Source organism: Zea mays, chromosome 9 (assembly GCF_902167145.1).
Source record: "Zea mays cultivar B73 chromosome 9, Zm-B73-REFERENCE-NAM-5.0, whole genome shotgun sequence".
NCBI lineage: Eukaryota > Viridiplantae > Streptophyta > Magnoliopsida > Poales > Poaceae > Zea > Zea mays.
The window spans coordinates 137,781,520-137,807,888 of NC_050104.1; the positions used below are offsets into that span (position 1 = coordinate 137,781,520).

At 42.6% G+C, this 26,369-nt stretch overlaps 1 protein-coding gene across 5 annotated transcripts; it reads left to right on the top strand.

The window, feature by feature from the left end:
* The first annotated feature begins 7,640 nt into the window (after window positions 1-7,640).
* Window positions 7,641-15,104, top strand: LOC100285437 (uncharacterized). Of its 5 annotated transcripts, none has more exons than XR_558314.3 (10): window positions 7,641-8,251; window positions 8,492-8,520; window positions 8,635-8,694; window positions 9,777-9,870; window positions 10,357-10,463; window positions 10,643-10,938; window positions 11,219-11,576; window positions 11,667-12,209; window positions 13,388-14,035; window positions 14,329-15,104. XR_558314.3 is itself a non-coding variant. In NM_001158330.2 (9 exons), exons 1-9 carry the CDS (start codon window positions 8,134-8,136, stop codon window positions 13,670-13,672), a joined length of 1,890 nt encoding a protein of 629 aa, NP_001151802.2. In that variant the 5' UTR covers window positions 7,746-8,133; the 3' UTR covers window positions 13,673-14,195. The 5 variants fall into 5 exon arrangements, 2 of the variants coding, with proteins under 2 accessions (NP_001151802.2, NP_001400492.1); XR_558313.3 differs by having other exon boundaries at window positions 14,278-15,072; XR_004852476.1 differs by having other exon boundaries at window positions 7,758-8,251; window positions 9,777-9,822; window positions 14,278-15,089.
* The last annotated feature ends 11,265 nt before the right edge of the window (window positions 15,105-26,369 follow it).

Consider the following 26,369-nt stretch of genomic DNA (forward strand, 5'->3'; position numbering starts at 1 on the left):
CCATGGGAACCAATGGGCATCTCGACCTCGACACGGGAGGTAAGTCCGTGGATCAAAAGGTATACCGGTCGATGATTGGTTCATTGCTTTATTTATGTGCATCTCGACCGGACATTATGCTTTCCGTTTGCATGTGTGCAAGATTCCAATCCGACCCTAAGGAATCCCACCTTACGGCCGTAAAACGAATCTTGAGATATTTGGCTTATACACCTAAGTTTGGGCTTTGGTACCCTCGGGGATCCACGTTTGATTTGATTGGTTATTCGGATGCCGATTGGGCGGGGTGCAAAATTAATAGGAAGAGCACATCGGGGACTTGCCAGTTCTTGGGAAGATCCTTGGTGTCTTGGGCTTCAAAGAAGCAAAATTCGGTCGCTCTTTCCACCGCCGAAGCCGAGTACATTGCCGCAGGTCATTGTTGCGCACAATTGCTTTGGATGAGGCAAACCCTGCGGGACTACGGTTACAAATTAACCAAAGTCCCTTTGCTATGTGATAATGAGAGTGCAATCAAAATGGCCGACAATCCCGTCGAGCATAGCCGCACTAAGCACATAGCCATTCGGTATCATTTTCTTAGGGATCACCAACAAAAGGGGGATATCGAGATTTCTTACATTAACACTAAAGATCAGTTAGCCGATATCTTTACCAAGCCTCTTGATGAACAGACCTTTACCAAACTTAGGCATGAGCTCAATATTCTTGATTCTCGCAACTTCTTTTGCTAGATTGCACACATAGCTCATTTACACTTTTGATCATATATGCTATGACTAATGTGTTTTCAAGTCTATTTCAAACCAAGTCATAGGTATATTGAAAGGGAATTGGAGTCTTCGGCGAAAGACAAAGGCTTCCACTCCGTAACTCATCCTTCGCCATCGCTCCAATAAACGGACCTTGTCTTTGGGGGAGAGATTAAAAGCCCAAAGCAAAAGGACCGAACTTCGTCTTTGGTATAATCTTAACTCATTTACTTATGACCAAAGGGGAAGATTGTACTTCTAGGGCTCTAATGATTCCGTTTTTGGCGATTCATGCCAAAGGGGGAGAAAGTATGAGCCCAAAGCAAAAGGACCGCACCACCACAAATTTCAAAAATTTAGTGCTTTCCAAGAGTATTTTTCAATTAGTATACTATTGTGTTCAAAAGGAGGAGAAAGTTAGTTTTTTCAAAAATAAATATCAAAACCCTCTTGAACACTAAGAGGAGGATCTCCTTTAGGGGGAGTTTTGTTAAGTCAAAGGAAGAGCATTTGAAACAGGGGGAGAAAATTTCAAATCTTAAAAATGCTCTGCAAACTCTTATTCATTTACCTTTGACTATTTGCAAAAGATCTTTGAAATGGATTTACAAAAGGAATTTGCAAAACAAAACATGTGGTGCAAAAGTGGTCCAAAATGTTATATAAGAAAGAAACATTCCATGCATATCTTGTAAGTAGTTATATTGGCTCAATTCCAAGCAACCTTTACATTTACATTATGCAAACTAGTTCGATTATGCACTTCTATATTTGCTTTGGTTTGTGTTGGCATCAATCACCAAAAAGGGGGAGATTGAAAGGGAATTAGGCTTACACCTAGTTCCTAAATAATTTTGGTGGTTGAATTGCCCAACACAAAATCTTTGGACTAACTAGTTTGCCCAAGTGTGTAGATTATACAGGTGTAAAAGGTTCACACTCAGCCAATAAAAAGACCAAGTTTTGGATTCAACAAAGGAGCAAAGGGGCAACCGAAGGCACCCCTGGTCTGGCGCACCGGACTGTCCGGTGCGCCACCGGACATGTCCGGTGCACCAGGGGACTCAGACTCAAACTCGCCACCTTCGGGAATTTCCAGGGCGACTCGGCTATAATTCACCGGACTGTCCGGTGTACACCGGACAGTGTCCGGTGCGCCAAGTGAGGTCGGCCTCAGGAACTCGCCAGCTTCGGGAAACGCCAACGGCTAGTCCGCTAAAAATCACCGGACTGTCCGGTGTGCACCGGACTGTCCGGTGCGCCTCCGGAGCAACGGTCTTCTCCGCGCCAACGGCTCTCTGCCGCGCATTTAATGCGCGCTCTGCGCGCGCAGATGGCAGGCGTGCCCATACTGGCACACCGGACAAGGAACAGTACCTGTCCGGTGTGCACCGGACACCCAGGCGGGCCCACAAGTCAGAAGCTCCAACGGTCAGAATCCAACGGCAGTGATGACGTGGCAGGGGGCACCGGACTGTCCGGTGCGACATCGAACAGGCAGCCTTCCAACGGCCACTTTTGGTGGTTGGGGCTATAAATACCCCAACCACCCCACCATTCATTGCATCCAAGTTTTCCACTTCTCAACTACTACAAGAGCTCTAGCATTCAATTCTAGACACACTAAAGAGATCAAATCCTCTCCAATTCCACACAAAGCCCTAGTGACTAGTGAGAGTGATTTGCCGTGTTCATTTGAGCTCTTGCGCTTGGATTGCTTCTTTTCTTTCTCACTTGTTCTTGAGATCACAACTCCATTGTAATCAAGGCAAGAGGCACCAATTGTGTGGTGGCCCTTGCGGGGAAGTTTTGTTCCCGGCTTTGATTTGAGAAGAGAAGCTCACTCGGTCCGAGGGACCGTTTGAGAGAGGGAAGGGTTGAAAGAGACCCGGCCTTTGTGGCCTCCTCAACGGGGAGTAGGTTTGCAAGAACCGAACCTCGGTAAAACAAATCTCCGTGTCTCACTTGGTTATTCGCTTGGGATTTGTTTTGCGCCCTCTCTCTCGGACTCGTTTATATTTCTAACGCTAACCCGGCTTGTAGTTGTGTTTATATTTGTAAATTTCAGTTTCGCCCTATTCACCCCCCCCTCTAGGCGACTATCACTGACCTTCTGTCCTTTCTGACCCGATGGCAGTCGACCGTTGGCAAAGTTGACCATTGGTCGTGGGCTCAACGAACAGTTCGGTGACACACCAGACAGTCCGGTGAATTTTTGCCGCGGAGCGCTGAGTTTTCCCGAGAGCGGCATGTTCGTCGGTTGCGCCAGCCTGGGCACCTGACAATATCCGGTGCACACCAGACAGTCCGGTGCACCGCAGGCTGGTGCAAGTCTGACTTGCCCCATATTTATAGAAGTGGTTCAAGGGTACATATTCGTTATAGATGTATATGAACTTTATGCACCTGAGAAAATATCAAATAGGCAAACTAGTTAGTCCATAAGTTTTGTGATGATTGTCAAACACCAAAATCGATTATAGGAGATGGTTGACGCCATTTTCCTTCCAAACACCCATGCTCGTTTCTTCATGTGGTGCTGATGCATCACAAGACTTGTCAGCTCGTTTCAATTTTATCACGAGCTGAACTAGCTTTTTAGCTTGGTTTGTTAATGAGTTAGCTCGTTAGCTTGAATGAGCTAGCATTTGTTAGCAAAACAAAGCCTACATTTTTATTAGATGAACTAATATATGATAAACTGTGTTAATTTGATGTTGAATTGATGTGACATATGAAATTGTGAGTATTATTATTCTTTTTAGTGTTAAATTGGTATGAAATTGACTAGCAATTGATTATAGTGTTGTAGATTTTTTTTTGTATATTGTTTTTTATTATGGTTCACGAGTTAAACGGATAGAGCTTACAAACAAACTAAGCTAAGCTGACTCTTTGACTTGAATGCTTAACGAGCCGAGATAGCTTGAACTCTATGGCTGGTGGTCAATGTGGCTGGCGCTGGCTGGAGCAGGGCAGGGCAGAGCAGCGGAGCGCCAAATTTCTGCGACGTCCTGGTTGGTTGGTTTCTCCACGGGCAAGCGGACGAAATGGCCAAATTGGCGCACGCGCCACGCGTGGCGTGGGGCTGGGCCGCTAGCGCTGAGCCGTTTCGTGTCCTTTTCGTTGGTCCGTGTCCCCGGCGTCATCATGCAGCGCGAAGCACGGCCGGCTGGGATCCAGGATCCAACGGCTACCGCAGCTGCCGGAGAGAGCCGTGGTACAGGGGGACAGCGGATTTGTGCCAGCAAAAGTGACAGGCTTTGGGATCTACTACACATGCACCACCTACGTACCCCTTCCTGAGTTCTTGTACAAATACAATGATGACTCAACTATAGTGCGGGTCGATCAACTACTATTCTTTTCAATCGGGTGTTTGGTTTTGCATTTATTAATACTACTACCACTTTGCCTTTTCGTACGTAGTACCTGCCACCATTTACAGGCAACGACCGATTTCGTTGGGATGTGGATAGCCAAAACGTATCATGCCAATGTACTTGTTGATACACATGTTCTGGCTTAATTTGAAGCAGTTAAAGCTAACAAAAAAAATTGCTAGCACTAAAATTCTAAGAAGGTTTCGGACAATATAATAGGCCAACTTATAGGCTATTAGCTTAGGCCATGTTTGGTTTATTTAGTCTAGAGACTAAAGTTTAATTAGGGGACTAAAGTTTAGTTTCTAACATGTTTGGTTCTAGGGACTAAAATTAGTAAGAATATACTAAATGACTCATAAGAGGACTAAAATGACCTTTAACATTCTCCTGCTATTAGTACAATTGAACTAAATGAGGGGCAAATGTGAAATTAATATGGTTTAGTCTCTTTTAGCTACATCTTGAGGGACTAGAGACTAAAGTAGTTTAGTCCTACCGTTTGACAATTTATGAACTAAATGAGACTAAAATGGAGGGACTAATGTCACTCAAACCAAACGGGGCCTTAAACTATCTAAGAACCATTGGCACCTCTGACTTAGAAGGTGAATAAGATACTTTAGTTATTACCATCAATGTTTAATGTGTCCTGACAAGGTGGTTGAACCTATAAAAACTTTTTTTACATTGTATGAATTAATTTTAATTTCACAACAATACTTAATGCTACGACAACATTATCTCTCCTTAAGCATCCATATATACCTTGTAGTCTACATGCATGTTGCCTCAACTATTGTAGTTACCGAAAGTTTAGAGGATCCAAATGGGGGTCTTATAAGTCTTAGCTATAGTCATGCAACGGTAGCATTATCTATCAACGATAACAGACCACTCTAAATACGTTTTGAATGAAATGCGACACAATTTTGGTGGCACCAGAGAACATGATATTTTTAAGTACCATGTCATAGGGAGCTATGCATACCATATATATCAGCAAGTCAAAAGTATTCCAAAAAGGATGTCACCATAGAGGCATTGGATGCGTCGTTTATAAGGGCATGTTTGCATACACATGGCTAGTTACTAGCTGAGCTAAAAATGAATCTAAAGTAAATGTGCTTGGCTAACTAGTTGTCTAGCAACTAGTTTGAAACTTAGGTTAAAAAAACTAGTTTATGTATCCAGATATGCTATGTACTGTCCTATATTGCTTATTCACCTTTCTAATCCAACATCTTCTTCTTAATTCTTAGAGCATCTCCGAGCGTTTCTAAAACTCACTCCCAATCTTGATTTTTTTTGCAAGGTTAAGAGAACACTCTCCCACATTTCCACATCTCAATTCCTAATCTTTCAGTGTTTGAAAAAAAATCCACCCACCGATCAGGCATGTTCATTTCAACTTTTTGCTGATTTTGGCCACCAGAAGCTGCTGAGGATTGCCAAACACCTAGCTTTTTAGCCCCCTTATATGAAAATCGCTTTGATGAAAATTATCAAAACACAATTGGTCGAGTCGTCACGATAAAAGGAATATGTCACTTCTTGGATCCTAAATCCTATAGACCCATTCATCTTGTTCAATGGATAACTCCCATGATACTCATATTCTCTCCACAACCAGATTCTCCCTACAACCAAATTCTCAGAAAAGCTCATTAGAAAAAACCGAACCAAACAGGCCCGAAAATATAAGCGCGGTATCGGTGTGCCAATCTAGAGGTGAAAGGATATGAAGAGTAATAAAAAGGATAAGGGTTCTCAATGCAAATGTACACGAGAAATACTCCATCTATCCTAGTATATAAGACGGCTGACGCCACCGCGTTGGGTGGGCAACACGCGTGCATCTCCAACTATGTTGACCATGCTAGGAAGTCATTTTCAATTTATACATAATCCAGAAATAGCATGTAAGATTTGAGATGATATATACGTGCATGTGTATATGTTATTGTAACAACGAACATACTCATCAGTAGATAAACAACCCATAGAAGGTTTAGGGCGTACCTAGTGAAGGGACTTATGCTTAAGGCACCGATCCCTCCATTCACACTAGTCGACATAGTGCGTTGTTCGATATCATCGATCACGGCTCGATGCAGGTCGATATTCATAATGCAGTCCCTCGAACGTCCTTTGGAGAGAAGACTAGAAGTAGCAAGAAGATGTACAACGTCAGTGGCATAGTGTTCTCCTGGAAGAAGATGAACACCAGCAACAAGAAGTCGCGACGACGCTTCCTATCATGGTTTCGAAAACCAGGGGCAATAGATTTGTGTTCGGTGGGGAATGCTAGTGCGGTGAATCACTGTGACTCGAATGATGAACTTGAGACTTATACCGGTTTAGACCGGAGCTCTAGTTCAATGTAGTGCTGATTGTAGTATTTGTGATGAAAAGTGTTACAGCTTGTATGCTTGTGTGTAAGAAAAAATAGAGCCTGCTCTTTTATAACTCAAGGGTAGGACCTTACAGAGGTGACTTGTTCTCTACAAGTATGAGGGTGATCTATCCCCCTGGTTTGACGTAGTGCTCCTTATGTAGTCCATAGGGTCGTGCGTAGCCGTACTCCTGTTATGGCTTATCGTCTCTCTCGTTCGTCATACGGGTTTATGTAGCAAGTCCTCTACTAATATCTTCGTAGTAGTGCGTGGTGGGTCTCGTGGGTCAGCCCCTTATGGTGTGGTCGTGCGTAGCGCGGCCTCGCCCGTCGTCACGGACCTGCGTCACTTACCGGCGTGTGTAGGCATACACCGGATGGCGTATTTGTGGCGTCCTTTCTAGTATGCAGGTCACTGTAGAAACTCCTACGCTGAGGTCCCAACGACCGGGGTGGACTGGCCCCATACGTAAGTGTGGGTTTGCCTGGGATAGTACGTGACGACGTAACGTTTGATGTTCAGCAGGGACCCTTCGACACCGTACCCGAGGCTACAATCCAACTATCCAAGTGAGGGGAGAGATCGACGAAGGCAGCGGCACAAGTGAGAGGGGAAGGAGCAGCAATGTCGCAGGGGAGGCTAGGGGCGACAAGGTAGCGGAGGGAGTGGAGGGGGAGGGATAAAGGATGAGAGATGATCCAAATAATTTGAGTGAGTAAAGTAGATGAAGTTATTCAACGATCTGAACGGTTGTTTTTGATGGTGCGTTAAATTTAGATGTAATATGTTTGGTGGATTTAGTGGAGTTTCTGAGTGTAAGAGTGATTTGGTTGGATGTGTTTCGCAAAGTTTAATGGCAATAAATTTTTTTATAGATTCCCTCCGAATTTTTCTGTTACCAAAGTGGTGAACTATAAAGTGGTATAATAAATTACGACGACGAAATATAAATGTTAGAAAATGAAACATGTAAATACAATAAAGCCTCGTCACATGTTCCATCATAACGAGCTGCGGCAGCGTATCCGTGTTGACCCCACCACCGCGGATCTTATAATTTGCGCGTCGGCAGCTGTAGTTATAGTTAAATTAACCAGCAAAGCAAATCTAAATGCGTGAATTCTGAACCAAAGCACAGAGAATCAAACAATGAAACAACACACATCATAAGTATAATAATGATAAATTTGCAAAAGCGAAAAGAAAAGAGACGCATTCCGGAAAACGTTTGATTCCTTCACACACCCGCACACATACACACACTCGTCCCTTCCCTCCCCCTCCATCTCCATTCTCCAATCTCCCCTTCGACGCTCTCCCCTCGCTTCTCGCGCACACTAACCAATCCGAGCGCCCGACGCTGCCCCCCGATCGAATCCACCGGAGCCGCCCACCTAGGGCTCGCCCGCGCCATTGTCGAACCAGGAGGGTTCGTCCGCCCGCGCCTGCTGCCCCGCACTCCCGCGCCGTGGCGGTGGCGTTGGCGGTATGTATGATCGCTAGAGGGAGAGGAGGAGGTGGCAGCACCGGTGGGGATTAGGGTGGCGGCAGTGCTGGTGCCGGGAGGAGGAGGAGGAGGAGGAGGAGGAGGAGGCGTAGCCCATGAAGGCGACGGCGCCGCCGGCAAAGCGGCGGAGGGGCCCGCGGCTGGCGGTGCTGGCGCTCGTGTTCTGTTCGCTGCTCGTGCCGATCGCCTTCCTCTTCAACCGCTTCCCCGCCGGTGAGTCCTCTGCTTCGTCACCGTCACGACCTCATGCCCGCAGAACCCCCGGATTTGAGGGAATGCAGGCGTCGGCGCGGATCGAATCAGTGCCGTGCCACGCGGATCTGTTCCTCGGAGCTTTATTCCCCGTGTTATCGTGTAGCGTGTCTTATTAATGATTTTGTTGTTGCGCTCCTGTTTATTGAGATTTTTCGGCGGTTCGATTTCTGACTGGTTCGATCGTCTTTTGTTGTGCAGTGTATGTGACGGATGAGCGCCCTCAGCAGGTAACTACATTTTTTCTCTCTTAAAATACTATATGCATATTTTTCGTGTACTTTTACGATGTTTTCAAACAAAATATTCATGGATGTGTTTCTTTCTGTTTGTGTTTACTGCAGGAGATTGACTTGCCTTCATTCGATCGCGTGGCATTTGAAAGTGGTGGATCTGTAAATGAAGTAAGCGGGGCAGTGCTTGTGCTAGTGTTGTCAGTGATTAAACTTTTTAAACCATGCATCTGTCAGTAGCTTGGTGGTTGTTGACATGATCCTGCGCTTTAGGATTGCTTGTATTTGCTGTCAACACTAGTCATAATTAGAGAGGCCTACTGGCACCAGTGGAACTAAAACAGAGATTTATTCCAGTCCGAAAAAACTTGCTGTTCTAGGATTGTCTTTAGTCAAACTGTCCTGAGCTTTACTAAATCTAACAGGGAAAAGAATTTCAGATTTTAGCTTTGGATTGCATCTTCACATAGATTGGTTAGACCAAAACATCCGTAATAAACATCATTAGGTCAACATAATTAACCAATGGCACCACAGGTAGGGCAACATTCTGTTCTTCATATTACCTACCACCTCTACAGCTCAACAAATTCTGATAAGACAGCTTAGAAAACTAATTGCATTGAGTGCGGGTCACTTGTGCAATTATTGTTCCATTTTGTCCCCACCTCTTAACACAGTGTCATCATATCCGTTATCAGCATTGTTGAGCCATTGTGTATACCATTAAAAAAATGGTGGTTTAGGGTTATGTGTTTGCATCCAATTGATTCTTGCTCAATTTTGGATAACACTCAAATAAATGGTGGGGAAAAGAAAATCAGAAAGTCCTCTGTAGCTTACTGGAAGCGAGCACGTTTGAGCTGGAGAACATGGAATTCGATCAGCTTCATGAGATTTTTTACTGGAGGCGAGCACATTTGAGTTGGAGAACATGGGATTCGTTCAGCTTCAAGAGATTGTTGAGAATTCATCAATTATTGTGTTTGTTGGCTCTTGGGGCGAAGTTGTACAATTGAATGTTCACAAAAACAATTTTGGCCACTAAATCCAACAAATAGAAACCATCCCACAGAAAATATACATCTGATATCTCTGCTTCCCTAGTCTCCTATTCAAGCGCGTGAACTATGACAGGGAAAAATATAAATATGTATCATTAAAACATTATGTCTTTGTCATTAATTGCTACATTACTTACATCTCCCAGAATTGTATTGAAGTCCCTAATCCATTCTCTTCCTGGTTTTCAGGATGTGTTCAAGAAGACTTCTGGGAGCAGTAGTGTGTCGCACCATGGTATTGATACTGGCCCTTCCATAGTTAGGACTGAACCAAAAGTTATAGGTTGGTACAAAGGAGACCATCAAATAATTTCAATTCAACCACTAAACCAAAAGCTATAAGTTGGTACGAAGGAGACCATCAAATAATTCAATTCAATCAACATTATTAAATGTGCAGTATAACTCTTACGATATACAAAATAAAAAGCAACGTAGGAAAACAATGATTTGGGTTGTGTGAACTTTATATGATTTGTTGGGCTTTAACTCTACTTTGTTTTCAATATCTCAGTATCTACCTCGTCCTTGTTGCATGTTTACAGTAATGTATGCAGAAGTATTATACATTTCACAAAAAATAAGTTAACCTGAATCAATAATTTTTAAATGGATGTTAGTGTAGTTATCTAGGAAATAATGGTCATTAGCCATAATTGATCGTTTGTATTAACACGTATTCCATCAATTTGATACTTTCCTTTTCTTATGATATGCCGAACCGTCATTTTGGCACACATGCTGACATGACAATTGGCTCTATATGCAGTTCTCCCGCCTCCAAAAATTGAACTAGTCCTCCCCCCTCCAAAAGTTGAACCCAAACCAGAAGTGAAGCCAGTACCAGTATCAGTTCCAGTTCATCATAACAAAAAAGTATGGAGGCTTCTCAGCTATTTGTTTTTTAGCGATTTTTTTTTAAAGTTTAACTTCACTTTCGCGTCCACCTGTAGTTCTGTACAGTTGCTTCCTCTTACCTTAGCTTAGGCTGCAATCTGGCTCTTTTGTATGAGAAATGTATTTATATAATCTTTTTTTAAACACATTCCTTCCAGATTAACGTTGACAAGATTAGGCCTCCTAGAGTTCAAAGTGCTGATGAGGTGGAAAAGGCTAAGGCTTGTCAACTTGAGTTTGGGAGTTACTGTCTCTGGTCCATAGAGCACAAAGAAGTTATGATAGATACCATTGTGAAAAGGCTGAAAGATCAGCTGTTTGTAGCCCGATCTTACTACCCAAGCATTGCGAAACTTAAAGGAAAGGAGACATTGACTCGTGAACTGAAGCAAAATATTCAAGAGCACGAGAGGGTCCTTAGTGAATCCATCGTTGATGCTGATCTACCATCCTTGTGAGTTTTTAGCATGTGTAATTACCAGTTCACGTCTTTAATGCTTGTCCTGGTTGATCATGTTAATTACAAGTGTTATAGTCTACGTTGTATAGATTCTCTTACAGATGAAATTAGTCTGAAATTCCTATTTTATCATATATTCCAGTACCCTACTTTCAAGATGTTTCTTCAACAGTACATGTTTTATGATGTAATTTTAAATTCATGCCCTTAAAAAATAAGTAAAAGTTTCCATCATGAGGCTCTTCTGATTTTAATATCTGACATGTATTTTCAGTATAAAAACGAAGGTCGAGAGGATGGACCAATCAATAGCAAGAGCCAAATCATGCACTGTGGATTGCAACAATGTTGACAGAAAGCTTCGTCAAATTCTTCATATGACAGAGGATGAAGCTCATTTTCATATGAAGCAGAGCGCATACCTGTACAACCTTGGTGTTCACACCATGCCTAAAAGTCATCATTGTCTTAATATGAGATTGACAGTAGAGTACTTCAAATCCATGCCATTGGATCCAAATGACTCTTCTGCCCATACGTTTAACATTCCAGACAATAGGCACTATGTTATATTGTCTAAAAATGTCCTTGCTGCTTCTGTTGTCATCAACTCAACTGTTAGTAGCTCTGAGGTATGCAGAAAGTTTTTTATTTCTCCTTTAAAGCTGTTATAGTGCATCTTGTGGGCTCAGCATTGCTAACATCCCCTTTTCCTATTGCAGGATACTGAAAATATAGTCTTTCATGTACTAACTGATGCTCAAAATTTTTATGCCATGAAGCACTGGTTTGCAAGAAACTCCTACAGGGAATCAGCTGTGAATGTCATAAATTATGAACAAATTATTTTCGAGAATTTCCCTGAGTTTGGAACCCAGCAGTTATATTTGCCTGAGGAATTTCGTGTTTTCATCAGTAGCCTTGAGCGGCCTACTGAGAAGAGTAGAATGGAGTATTTATCAGTGTTCAGTCACTCACATTTCTTTCTTGCCGAAATATTCAAAGATTTAAAGAAGGTAATTGTGTTGGATGATGATTTGGTCGTTCAACATGATCTCTCTTTCTTGTGGAATCTTGATATGGGAGATAAGGTCCATGGTGCTGTCAGATTTTGTGGTTTGAAACTTGGCCAACTGAGGAACCTTCTGGGTAGGACAATGTACGATCAACAGTCATGTGCATGGATGTCGGGGGTTAATGTGATTGATTTGGAAAAATGGAGAGATCATAATGTTACAGAGAATTACCTGCAACTCCTGAGAAAGGTTGGTTTCTTTCTCATTCCATCGATTAAATTGTAGTTGCTTTATTCCCTATTCTGTAGCTAGCAAATTTGTTGACTGCCATGGAATCATGATTTATTTATGGTACTTGAGTGGTTCAGTTAATTTTGGCCTCCAGCTTCTGGAAAACAATGTATGGATTGTAGGATTGTATTCTTACATGGAAAAACTCCAAATTACTCCTCTCACTCATGGACGATGTTCATAGAACCCCCTAAACTAATTTTTAGTTTAATTTACCCATTTGCATGTTTGAGTTGGCTCAGTCCACCTCTTAATAAAATTTGCCTTTTTTATATATACAAACTGAATTATCAGTTCAAATTTTGTTGGTTATTAGCTAATGTCATAACCCAGACTAGAAAAATACATTACCATTTTTTCATTATTATTTTGATAGGTTAAAGATCAGATAAGATAATAACTTTAACGGTATAAAATTAAATGTGAAATAATGATAAAAAAATAACATATTTTTCTAACAAAAGTTATGATGTTCTAAATTACCTTAGAAAACATGAACTTAAAATTCAACTTTTACTTGGAAAAAAACGAAAAAGGACAAATCTCTCCCTAATAAGATTTGCCTTTTTGTCTCTTCACGTAAAAATTGAATTTCAAGTTCATATTTTCTGAGGTGATTGAGGACATCATAATTTTGGTTAGAAAAATATGTTAAGAATTTTTATCATTATTTCACACTTAGTTTTGTATCATTAAAGTTATTATATTATCTGATCTATCAAAATAATTATAAAATCATAATATATTACTTTAGGTTAAGTTATAGTATTAGCTACTAACCAACAAAATTTGAATCGAAAACTCAGTTTGTACATAAAGAAATAAAAAAGGCATTTTTTGTTAAGGCGTTAGATTGAACCAACTCATACATATGGAGGGATAAATTGGACTAAAAATTACATTAGGGTTAGTTTGGGAACTCCATTTTTTCAAAGGATTCTTATTTTCTAAGGGAAAATGAACTAATTTCCCCTGGGGAAATGGAAATCACTTGGGAAAATGGTGTTCCCAAACTAGCCCTTGTGGGGTTATATGAACATGGTTCATAGATGAGGGGAGCATTTTGGACCTTTTGCTTCTTACAAAATTGTATGGGATTGATCAACTAATATTATTTCACTCTAATGTTGTTGTAGTTTGGGAACAATGGTGATGAGGCCTCATTGCGATCTTCAGCTTTGCCTATAAGTTTGTTGTTGTTCCAGCATCTTCTTTATCCCCTTGATGAGAGATTGACTTTATCTGGACTTGGATATGACTATGGAATTAAAGAAAAACTTGTTCAGAGTTCTGCATCATTGCATTACAATGGAAATATGAAACCTTGGCTTGAGTTGGGCATACCAGATTATAGGAAGTACTGGAAGAGGTTTCTTACACGAGACGAGAGATTCATGGATGAGTGCAATGTAAGTCCATAGTGCACTTGAGCTTGAGAGCCGGATCATTTTTGACAGTAGATTTCAGTCTACACTGCTGTAATATATACTAAGAGGACCAACACTTCCATTGAGAAAAGACTTGGGAAGCAGTCACTAGCCATCAATTTTGACAGAGTAGATCCAGCGCCATCTGTTGAGTGAACTTGTGAGCTCGATGGATGGTTTTTTCTGCAGTTAGAGGACTTTAGTGTTAAGTTTGAAGGATAATGCAGTAGACAACGTTGGTGGTGTGTGGTGGTGAGGCTCCACGTAAGAGGGAGCATCACACTACGTAACAGGAATGATCTTTGGTGGATTGGGGCGTCTTAATTCAAATTGGTGCCTTCCATCTCATCGATTCAGGTTAATTCTTTTCTTTGTTGATTGATTTGTTGACCCCTCTTGCTTTGTCCTTCTGTCAATAAGGACATACACAGGTTAAAATTCAATTTCTTTGCTCGTAGTTGTTGCACATTGATTGTTCTATCATTATTATGTTGATGCAAAGTATATTATGATGTCAGACTCATCTGTTACAAAAATGAGATTAACAACTGTTCTATTTGGATGTCTTCTGAGCACTCAAACTTTATCTCATGATCCAGTAAATTTGAATCTCCATATATGGTCGTGACTGGGTTTAACTGCCGACATAGGTTTCCTCTGTGTGCTCCACTGTGGCCTAGAAAGAATTAAAAAGTGCAGTGCGGTTCATAGCAATACATATACTTGACATTGCAGAAGTAAAAACGTGTTCCGGGCACTTGGTGAATGGAGAACCTTGTCACTGTAAATTGGTTCTTAAACCTTGTTGCGATGTAATAATCATGTAAACACTGTAAAACATGCGAATTTTCCAAGGCAGCAATAAGCTTCAGAGTTGAAGAAACCGTTAACCTGGATGAACATGCGAGGACGCTTCTTATCTTTGAGTAAAAGGTGGCTTAGGGTTTGTTTGGATGACGTGTGGATTTTGAAAAAGTGAAAAAACCGTTGTAAGGTATAGACCATGAGAATTCAAATAATTCTACGTCTCCTTTGATGACTTCACAAAGAATCAGATCTCTTTCGATCCTTTTCTCAAGCGATCACCAAGATCGAGCTTCAGTTCTCTTATCAAATCAAATGGTGAGTGCAATCTCTCCCACAAGGTACTCCACAAAAAGTCGGAAGCTCTTGTTTGCTTTACAATTTGGAGCAGCAACTCTATACAAGAATGATAGTAAATCTTCTCTCTTTTCTCGGAGTCAAAACTCAACACAAGTGTTCTAGCCACTCTTTTGCTACCTTAGGCTCTTGCAAGATGCTATGCTAAGCACACGATGGTTTTGTAAGCACTTAAGATGGTTTGGATGCTATGGAGATGATCCTCTAACTTGTATATGATGTTTGTTTGTTAATGGATTGAGTTGTTTTTGGTTGGAGGGGTATATATAGGTTGTCCATCTCAAAATAGCTGTTGGAACCCCACTTTAGCTTCTGCGTACCCATTAGACATGTCCAATGCCTCTCATAGGTTTTTTTTTAAAAAAGTTGTCAACCTTCATCAGTCTATCAGAACTTACCTGATATATCCGGTGTGGGCACTGAACATGTCAAGTTAGCTAGCTATTGGAGTCTTTATGTTGTTGACCCTTGTGCATTATGTATTCGGTGCACCATCCGGTGTTACACCAGACAAATATGATGCCTTCACTAGACGTGTGCATTTTGACATGCTCTTTGAGTGTTTGTATCTGGTGTTCTAGAGAAGGTGAATATGTGATCCTGCAAATTTAACTTAAAACAACATAAACTTGATCTAAAAATGAAGTTAGCGTAAACCAAAATCAAGTTTGAATAGAGAAGAGAGAAAAGTCCTATTCACTTGATTGCTCTTTCAATATGTGAATTATACTTAGTGCAATATCACAAGTGAAGAACTTAGGAAGAGAGAAAATCACAGAAAAGTAAAAGAAAGTGAGATCGCGATTTTTATTATTTGGTTCGGTCAAGCCTACATCCATGTTGTGGTGTCCTCTTTAGACAAAAGGTTGCACTCAACCCCTCTCTAGTGGCCAAGAAGATCAACTTGAGTGCCATGGTCTTACTTCATCACTTATATCTTGTTTCAATGAATCTCCACAAATTAGAGTCTCTTGTAACCTTACGAAAGATCAGGGAGTTACAACTTAGAGTAAGGTAAGGAGAGAAAGTACACACACAAAAGCAAATCGTAGCAATATGAAAGTCGCCTAGAGGGGGGTTGAATAGGTGAAACCTGAAATTTATAAACTTAAACACACACTAAAGGTCGGGGTTAGCGTTAGAATTAAATTCAAGTCCGAAAGATTGTTTCTTTTGCTAGGAGTTGCTCAAAGGGTGCGGATGACGTGTGGGAGCAAACTCAAATCAATACTAGCAAGGAAACATTAGAGAGAGGAAAGAGGGGGAAACAAATCAAATGGAAATCAACACAAGGAGACACGATGATTTGTTTTACCAAGGTTCGGTTCCAAAGAACCTAGTCCTCGTCGAGGAGGCCACAAAGGCCGGGTCTATTTCAACCCTTTCCCTCTCTCAATCGGTCACTCAGACTGGTTTAGTGCTTCTTCTTAATCTCACGGGTCACTAAGACCCGCAAGGATCACCACACAATTAGGTGTCTCTTGCAAGCTTTACAAAACACTTAGAGAGTTTAGAGAGAGATGAATAAAGCACAATTAAGGAAACCAAGCAACAAGAGCAACAAATTAAATATGAATCACCCTCTCTCAAGTCACTAATCACTAATGATCACTTGTCTCAATTGTGGAACTTGGAGAGATTGGAAGCTTTGATTGTGTCTTAGAATGGATTGCTAGCTCTTGTATTGAATGTGTATGAGTGGAGTGCCTGGGTGAAGTGAATGAAGGTGGTTGAAGTTGTATTTATAGCCACCAACCACTTTCTAGCCGTTGCTCCTTTCTTGCCGACTGCGGACGGTCCGCCCCTGCACATCAACGACTAAAATCGCAACGGTCAGCAGTAACGGCTATATCAACAGCTATAGAGCATTTGCGTCGTCAGATGTCAGATAAAGCAGCCGCAGACGATTCGGTCGTGCACCTCGGACGGTCCGCGAGGACGCTAAAAATACATTTTACCAAACCCGTAACCTTCGGGTTTTCTGGTTTTTCACCGACCGGACGGTCTGCGCGTGAGGCCGGACGATCCGCGCTTGGTCTCGGACGATGCTCACTTCTCCATCGGATGGTCCGTAGTGTAAACTTGTGTTTTTGCAGTGTTCCTGTCCGAGGGTCACCCTGATGTCGCGGACGGTCCGCGCTTAGGTGTTTTTCCAAAAAGCTTCTCCTGTCTGGAATAATCTACTGTATTCCGTACAATCGATTTAGAATAGTTGTAGATGAACTTATGCACCTGAGAAATGCTCAACTAGGCAAACTGGTTAGACCACAAGGTTTGTGATGGTCGTCAATCACCAAATCGATTATAGGGAAATATTGAGGCTATTTCCCTTTCACAATACACGCAAGAAAGTAGATCACGGGTGCACAAAGTCACAAAACACAAGAATAGCTTAGAAATGTCACTCGGATCTCACTAAATCATTGGAACGCTTTGTTGCAGAGTGTTAGAGTGTTGTGCTCTTAGAGTACTTGGGTATGTGTACTGGTAGGAGCTCCTTATATAGCCCTAAGTGGCCTAGAAGTCGTTGCCTCCTTCCTTGTAAAACAGTAGATCTGGGCTATCTACGTGAGCACTAGACGGTCTGATGCACCACCGAACTAGGTCCATGGGCCCCCAGTTTGGGATCTGATTCTGGACTTTCCATAGCTGCGTGGCACCGGACCAAAAGGAGTATTCAAATGATTTGGCATATTTGGATCCTTTAGCCACTGAAAATTATAAACTTTGAACATGAACTTCACTTGGGGTTAGGATTAGAAATGAGTAATAACGAAATCGGTGTGCGGAAGAGAGTTCTTGCTATGAGTTGCTCAATTAATGCGGATAATTTTGAGAGCTAACTCAAAAAAAATTGTAAGCAAGTGTAAGTGCAATCAACCCCAAGTGAGGGTTTTGGTGATTTAATGCGGATAATTTTGAGAGCTAACTCAAAAAAATTGTAAGCAAGTGTAAGTGCAATCAACCCCAAGTGAGGGTTTTGGTGATTTAATGACAAAACAAATAAGGGTACTAACAGTTTTTGTTCCTAGTGTATGATTAGAAAGAAACAGGAACTTAAGGAAGCATCAAGGACTTCATGCAACGGACGTATAAAAATTTATGTAAATCTTGAGTTGCATGATGTAATTCTTTCTTATTCTTTTTCGCACAGGTAATGGTGTTTGCTATAGCTCAAGTTCCCAAAATTCAAAAGCTATTTTTGAAAACCAAAAATCACTTTAACATTCTATGGTTGACCGTGGTTAGGTTTGAGAAACCTAGAGTGTTCTTGCTGAAAAGCAGCTGAACTTCTTCAACTGCAGCTGAGCTTTCCAGCTGAACTTGACTTCAGATGAGTTGAGCTTCTTCAGCTGTAGCTGAGCTTTTTAGCTGAGCTGGACTTCTTTGACCATACACCAGCTGAACTTGTCTCTGGGCAGTTGAGCTGGGGTTTTCTCTCCTAAACTCTCTGGTCTAGACCAACTGAACTGGTCCTGAGGGGCAATTCAACTGGTCTCTGACCCCTCTGACTTCTGACCTGCAGTCTGCCAGTCACACTGGCAGTCAGGTCACCAGAGTTGTCAGGGGGCGGTTGAACCACCCTAGGGGGCGGTTCTGAGAGCACCTAGAGGGGGGGGGTGAATAGGTGATCCTGTGAAACTTAAACTTATAGCCACAAAAACTTGTTAAGTGTTAGCACAATAATAGCCAAGTGGCTAGAGTGGAGTCTCAACAAAACACAATACCACAAGAGATCAAACACAGAAATAACACAGTGGTTTATCCCGTGGTTCGGCCAAGACCAACGCTTGCCTACTCCACGTTGTGGCGTCCCAACGGACGAGGGTTGCAATCAACCCCTCTCAAGCGGTCCAAAGACCAACTTGAATACCACGGTGTTTTGCTTTGCCTTTCAATATCCCGTTTGCGAGGAATCTCCACAACTTGGAGTCTCTCGCCCTTACACTTGAGATTCACAAAGAAATACGGAGTAAGGGAGGGAAGCAACACACACAAATCCACAGCAAAATGCGCACACACACGGCCAAGAATCGAGCTCAAAAGACTATCTCAAGGTTCTCACTAGAACGGAGCTCGAATCACTGAGAATGACAAACGAATGCGCAAAGACTGAGTGTGGATGATCAAGAATGCTCTAAGGTTGCTTGGTGTTCTCCTCCATGCGCCTAGGGGTCCCTTTTATAGCCCCAAAGCAGCTAGGAGCCGTTGAGAGCAAATCTGGAAGGCCAACCTTGCCTTCTGTCGTCGGGTGCACCGGACAGTCCGGTGCACACCGGACACTGTCCGGTGCCCGATTTCCTTCCTTAAATAGCGAAGCCGACCGTTGGCAGACTTGGAGCCGTTGGCGTACCGGACATGTCCGGTGCACACCGGACAGTCCGGTGCCCCCTTCTAGCCGTTGGCTCGGCCACGTGTCTCGCGCAGATCGCGCGGTCGACCGTTGGCCCGGCCGACCGTTGGCTCACCGGACAGTCCGGTGAATTATAGCCATACGTCGTCGACGAATTCCCGAGGGCGGCCTCTTCGCGCCGAGTCAGCCTGGCGCACCGGACACTGTCCGGTGCACCACCGGACAGTCCGGTGTGCCAGACTGAGCTGAGTCTTGGCTGTACACAACCAAGTCTTTTTCACCTCTTTTCTTTTCTTCTTCTTTCTGTTTCTAACACTTAGACAAGTATATTAGTACACAAAACCAATGTACTAAGGCTTAGAAACATACCTTTACTCTTGATTTGCACTTTGTCCATCCATGAGCATAAATTCACATTTAAGCACTTGTGTTGGCACTCAATCACCAAAATACTTAGAAATGGCCCAAGGGCACATTTCCCTTTCAATCTCCCCCTTTTTGGTGATTTATGCCAACACAACATAAAACAACTAGAACAAGTGCAATATCACTTCAAATAAAACTCAAATTTCTTTTGATTCAATTTTGGCATATATGGATCATCTTTTGCCACCACTTGGTTTGTTTTTGCAAATCAAACTCAAATCTCTATCTCTAAGTCAAACACTCATGTTGAAGTATAAAGAGAGTCATTCCAAAAGAGATTGATCAAAGATTTCAAAAACTCCCCCTTTTTCCCATAATCAATACTTCTCCCCACAAGAAGCCAACTTTTGAGAAGAGAGACAACAAAAGAGTTTTGACAAACCAAAAGCTCTATTCTACTATTTTCAAAACCTCTCAAGTGGTAGCTGATCCATTTATCGCTTTGGCCTTTATTTTCTCCCCCTTTGGCATCAAGCACCAAAACGGGATCAATCTTGGCCCTTTAACCCCATTGCCTCACCAAAATCTTCAATTAAGAGCAAATGGCAATGAGAGTTCATGATATGAACTTGGAATAAGTTACCCTCTCATCGGAGTGCAGTGGAAGTCTTTCATGGTCCAAGTCCACCTTTTCCCTTTTAATTCTCCTTCGAGACTAAAACAAGCAAACTCAAGCATATGGTTAGTCTCAAAGGGTCAAGTTGTAACACATCTCCCCCTAAAACTGTGCATCACTTTGCAACGGACTTGTGAGGTCCAGGGAGTGTTTGTACAACTTGAGCACCACAATAAGCAGCAAAATGCAGAATGAACATGATCAAGGGCATAAACATATATATGCTTTATTTCAATCCAAGTTCCGCGAATCTAAGACATTTAGCTCACTACGCAGCCTGCAAAAGGTCTTCTCATCTAGAGGCTTGGTAAAGATATCGGCTAGCTGGTTCTCGGTGCTAACATGAAACACTTCGATATCTCCCTTTTGCTGGTGGTCTCTTAAAAAGTGATGCCGGATGTCAATGTGCTTTGTGCGGCTGTGTTCAACAGGATTTTCTGCCATGCGGATAGCACTCTTATTGTCACATAGGAGTGGGACTTTGCTCAGATTGTAGCCAAAGTCCCGAAGGGTTTGCCTCATCCAAAGTAGTTGCGCGCAACACTGTCCTGCGGCAACATACTCGGCCTCAGCGGTGGATAGGGCAACGGAGGTTTGTTTCTTAGAGTTCCACGACACCAGGGACCTTCCTAAGAATTGGCACGTCCCTGATGTACTCTTCCTATCGACCTTACATCCAGCATAGTCGGAATCTGAATATCCAACCAAGTCAAAGGTAGACCCCTTTGGATACCAGAGCCCGAAGCAAGGCGTAGCAACCAAATATCTAAGTATTCGCTTCACCGCCACTAAGTGACACTCCTTAGGATATGATTGAAATCTAGCACACATGCATACGCTAAGCATAATATCCGGTCTACTAGCACATAAATAAAGCAAAGAACCTATCATGGACCGGTATGCTTTTTGATCAACGGACTTACCTCCTTTGTTGAGGTCGGTGTGTCCATCAGTTCCCATCGACGTCTTTGCGGGCTTGACATCCTTCATCCCAAACCGCTTTAGCAAGTCTTGCGTGTACTTCGTTTGGGAGATGAAAGTGCCGTCCTTGAGTTGCTTCACTTGGAACCCAAGGAAGTAGTTCAACTCGCCCATCATTGACATCTCAAATTTCTGCGTCATCACCCTGCTAAACTCTTCACAAGACTTTTGATTAGTAGAACCAAATATTATGTCATCGACATAAATTTGGCACACAAAAAGATCACCATTGCAAGTCTTAGTAAAAAGAGTTGGATCGGCTTTCCCAACCTTGAAAGCATTAGCAATTAAAAAGTCTCTAAGGCATTCATACCATGCTCTTGGGGCTTGCTTAAGTCCATAGAGCGCCTTAGAGAGCTTACACACATGGTCGGGGTACCGTTCATCCTCGAAGCCAGGGGGTTGCTCTACGTACACCTCCTCCTTGATTGGCCCGTTGAGGAACGCGCTCTTCACATCCATTTGGAACAACCTGAAAGAATGGTGAGCGGCATATGCTAGCAAGATACGAATTGATTCTAGCCTAGCCACAGGAGCAAAAGTCTCCTCAAAGTCCAAACCTGCGACTTGGGCATAACCTTTTGCCACAAGTCGAGCCTTGTTCCTCGTCACCACTCCGTGCTCGTCTTGTTTGTTGCGGAACACCCACTTGGTTCCCACAACATTTTGCTTAGGACGAGGCACCAGTGTCCAAACTTCATTCCTCTTGAAGTTGTTGAGCTCCTCCTGCATGGCCAATACCCAATCCGGATCTAGCAAGGCCTCCTCTACCCTGAAAGGCTCAATAGAAGAGACAAAGGAGTAATGTTCACAAAAATTAACTAATCGAGATCGAGTAGTTACTCCCTTGCTAATGTCACCCAAAATTTGGTCGACGGGATGATCCCTTTGAATCACCGCTCGAACTTGGGTTGGAGGTGCCGGTTGCGCTTCTTCCTCCATCACATGATCATCTTGTGCTCCCCCTTGATCACACGCCTCCTGTTGATGAACCTGTTCATCGTCTTGAGTTGGGGGAAGCACCATAGTTGAGGAAGACGGTTGATCTCGTTCATCTTGTTCCTGTGGCCGCACTTCTCCGATCGCCATGGTTCGTATGGCGGCCGTCGGAACATCTTCTTCATCTACATCATCACAATCAACAACTTGCTCTCTTGGAGAGCCATTAGTCTCATCAAATACAACGTCGCTAGAGACTTCAACCAAACCCGATGATTTGTTGAAGACTCTATACGCCTTTGTATTTGAGTCATAACCTAACAAAAACCCTTCTACAGCTTTGGGAGCAAACTTAGAATTTCTACCCTTCTTCACTAGAATGTAGCACTTGCTCCCAAATACACGAAAGTAAGATACATTGGGTTTGTTACCGGTTAGTAGCTCATACGAAGTCTTCTTGAGAAGGCGATGAAGGTAGACCCTGTTGATGGCGTGACAAGCCGTGTTCACGGCTTCCGACCAAAAACACTCGGGGGTCTTGAATTCTCCAAGCATCGTCCTCGCCATATCAATGAGTGTCCTGTTCTTCCTCTCTACCACACCATTTTGCTGTGGTGTGTAGGGAGCGGAGAACTCGTGCTTGATCCCTTCCTTCTCAAGGAACTCCTCCACTTGAAGTTTCTTGAACTCGGACCCGTTGTCGCTCCTTATCTTCTTCACCTTGAGCTCAAACTCATTTTGAGCTCTCCTGAGGAAGCGCTTGAGGGTCCCTTGGGTTTCAGATTTATCCTGCAAAAAGAATACCCAAGTGAAGCGGGAAAAGTCATCAACAATAACTAGACCATACTTACTTCCTCCTATGCTTAGATAGGCGACGGGTCCGAAGAGGTCCATATGTAGTAACTCCAGGGGTCTTGAAGTGGTCATCACATTCTTGCTGTGATGCGCTCCTCCCACTTGTTTACCTGCTTGACAAGCTGCACAAGGTCTATCTTTTTCGAAATGCACATTAGTCAAATCTATCACGTGTTCTCCCTTTAGAAGCTTGTGGAGGTTCTTCATCCCCACATGTGCTAAGCGGCGATGCCACAACCAGCCCATGCAAGTCTTAGCCATTAAGCATGCATCTAGACCGGCCTCTTCTTTTGCAAAATCAACCAAATAAAGTTTGTCGTCTAGTACACCCTTAAAAGCTAGTGAACCATCACTTCTTCTAAAGACAGACACATCTACATTTGTAAATAGACAGTTATATCCCATATTGCATAATTGACTAACAGATAGCAAATTATATCCAAGAGACTCAACTAAAAACACATTAGAGATAGAGTGCTCATTTGAAATAGCAATTTTACCTAATCCTTTTACCTTGCCTTGATTCCCATCACCGAATATTATTGAATCTTGGGAATCCTTGTTTTTGACGTAGGAGGTGAACATTTTCTTCTCCCCCGTCATATGGTTTGTGCATCCGCTGTCGATAATCCAGCTTGAACCCCCGGATGCATAAACCTGCAAGGCAAATTTAGGCTTGGGACTTAGGTACCCAACTCTTGTTGGGTCCTACAAGGTTAGTGCAAATATCCTTAGGGACCCAAATGCAAGTTTTGTCTCCCTTGCATTTTGCCCCTAACTTCCTGGCAACAATCTTCCTATCCTTTCTACAAATAGCAAAGGAAGCATTTAAAGCACAATAAATTGTAGAGGGTTCATTCACTATTTTCCTAGGAGCATGAATAATATTCTTTCTAGGCACATGATGACTAGCATTTCTTCTAGACATATTTCTACCATGCATATAGGAAGAACTAGAAGCAAACATGGCATGAGAGTCAAAATCACCATAAGCATTATAATTCCTATAAGCATTTCTAGTTTGTCTCCTATCATGATACATAAAAGCATGGTTCCTTTTAGTACTACTAGTCATAGGAGCCTTCCCTTTCTCCTTAGCGGAGATAGGAGCCTTATGGCTTGTTAAGTCCTTGGCTTCCCTCTTGAAACCAAGTCCATCCTTAATTGAGGGGTGTCTACCAATCGTGTAGGCATCCCTTGCAAATTTTAGCTTATCGAAATCATTCTTGCTAGTCTTAAGTTGAGCATTAAGACTAGCCAACTCATCATTAAGCTTGGAAATTGAAACTAGGTGTTCACTACAAGCATCAATGTCAAAATCTTTACACCTATTGCAAGTTTCAACAATCTCAACACAAGAATTAGATTTACAGGCTACTTCTAGTTTAGCATTTAAATCATCATTAAAACCTTTTAACTTAGCAATAGTTTCATGACAGGAAGATAATTCACTGGAGAGCATTTCATTCCTCTTAATTTCTAGAGCAAGAGATTTCTGAGCTTCTACAAATTTATCATGCTCTTCATACAACAAATCCTCTTGCTTTTCTAAGAGTATATTCCTATCATTCAAGGCATCAATTAACTCATTAATTTTGTCTACCTTGGTTCTATCTAATCCCTTGAATAAGCATGAGTAATCTATCTCATCATCATCACTAGACTCATCCTCACTTGAAGAAGCATAAGTACTAGTGTTATGAGTGCTTACTTTCTTCTCCCTTGCCATGAGGCAAGTGTGACGTTCGTTGGGGAAGAGGGATGACTTGTTGAAGGCGGTGGCGGCGAGTCCTTCATTGTCGGAGTCGGACGAAGAGCAGTCCGAGTCCCACTCCTTGCCAAGGTGAGCCTCGCCCTTTGCCTTCTTATAGTTCTTCTTTTTCTCCCTCTTGTTCCCTTGATCCTGATCACTATCATTGTCGGGACAGTTAGCAATAAAATGACCAAGCTTACCGCATTTGAAGCATGAGCGCTTCCCCTTGGCTTTGGTCTTGCTTGGTTGTCCCTTGCGACCTTTAAGCACCGTCTTGAATCTTTTGATGATGAGAGCCATCTCTTCATCATTAAGTCCGGCCGCCTCAAACTGTGCCACCTTGCTAGGTAGCGCCTCCTTGCTTCGTCTTGCCTTGAGAGCAAGGGGTTGCGGCTCGTTGATCCGACCATTCAAGGCGTCGTCCACGTACCTCGCCTCCTTGATCATCATTCGCCCGCTAACGAATTTCCCAAGAACTTCTTCGGGCGACATCTTGGTGTACCTGGGATTTTCACGAATATTGTTCACCAAATGAGGATCAAGAACGGTAAATGACCTTAGCATTAGGCGGACGATGTCGTGGTCCGTCCATCGCGTGCTCCCGTAGCTCCTTATTTTGTTGATAAGGGTCTTGAGCCGGTTGTATGTTTGTGTCGGCTCCTCGCCCCTTATTATCGCGAACCGTCCAAGCTCGCCCTCCACCAACTCCATTTTGGTGAGCAAGGTGACGTCGTTTCCCTCATGAGAGATCTTGAGGGTGTCCCAGATTTGCTTGGCATTGTCCAAGCCGCTCACCTTATGGTACTCGTCCCTGCACAAAGAGGCTAGCAACACAGTAGTAGCTTGTGCATTTTTATGAATCTGTTCATTAATAAACATGGGACTATCCGTACTATCAAAGTTCATTCCACTCTCTACAATCTCCCATATGCTAGGATGGAGAGAGAACAAGTGACTACGCATTTTGTGACTCCAAAATCCGTAGTCCTCTCCGTCAAAATGAGGAGGTTTACCAAGTGGAATAGATAATAAATGAGTATTAGTACTTTGAGGAATACGAGAATAATCAAAAGAAAAGTTCGAATTGACCGTTTTCTTTTTCTCGTAGTCGTCGTCCTTTTGGGAGGAAGTAGATTCATCGCTGTCGTAGTAGACGATCTCCTTGATTCGTCTTGTCTTCTTCTTCTTCCCATCTTTGCGTCTGTGGCCCGAGCCTGAGTCGTTGGACTTGTCATCCCTTGGCTCGTTGACGAAGGACTCCTTCTCCTTGTCGTTGATCACGATTCCCTTCCCTTTAGGATCCATCTCTTCGGGCGGTTATGTAACACCCTGAATTTGGGGGTAGAATTTTTTCTTCTTTTCTTTCACCAAATTCAGGCGTTACCCTTTTCTTTTTCTCATTCCCTCGCTAAACCTTGATCTTTTCCAAAGTTATAGCGGGGTTTGGCTTGGAATTCCCGTGTAAACAAAAACCCTAAAATTACTTTATGTTGTTTGATGCATCATGCCGAACTATGCATTCTTTGATTGCTTAGAAATGTAAGTGCATTCATTTAGGAAGATCGGATTTCGAAAAGGAGAAGAAAACCTTTTTCTTTCTTTTTCT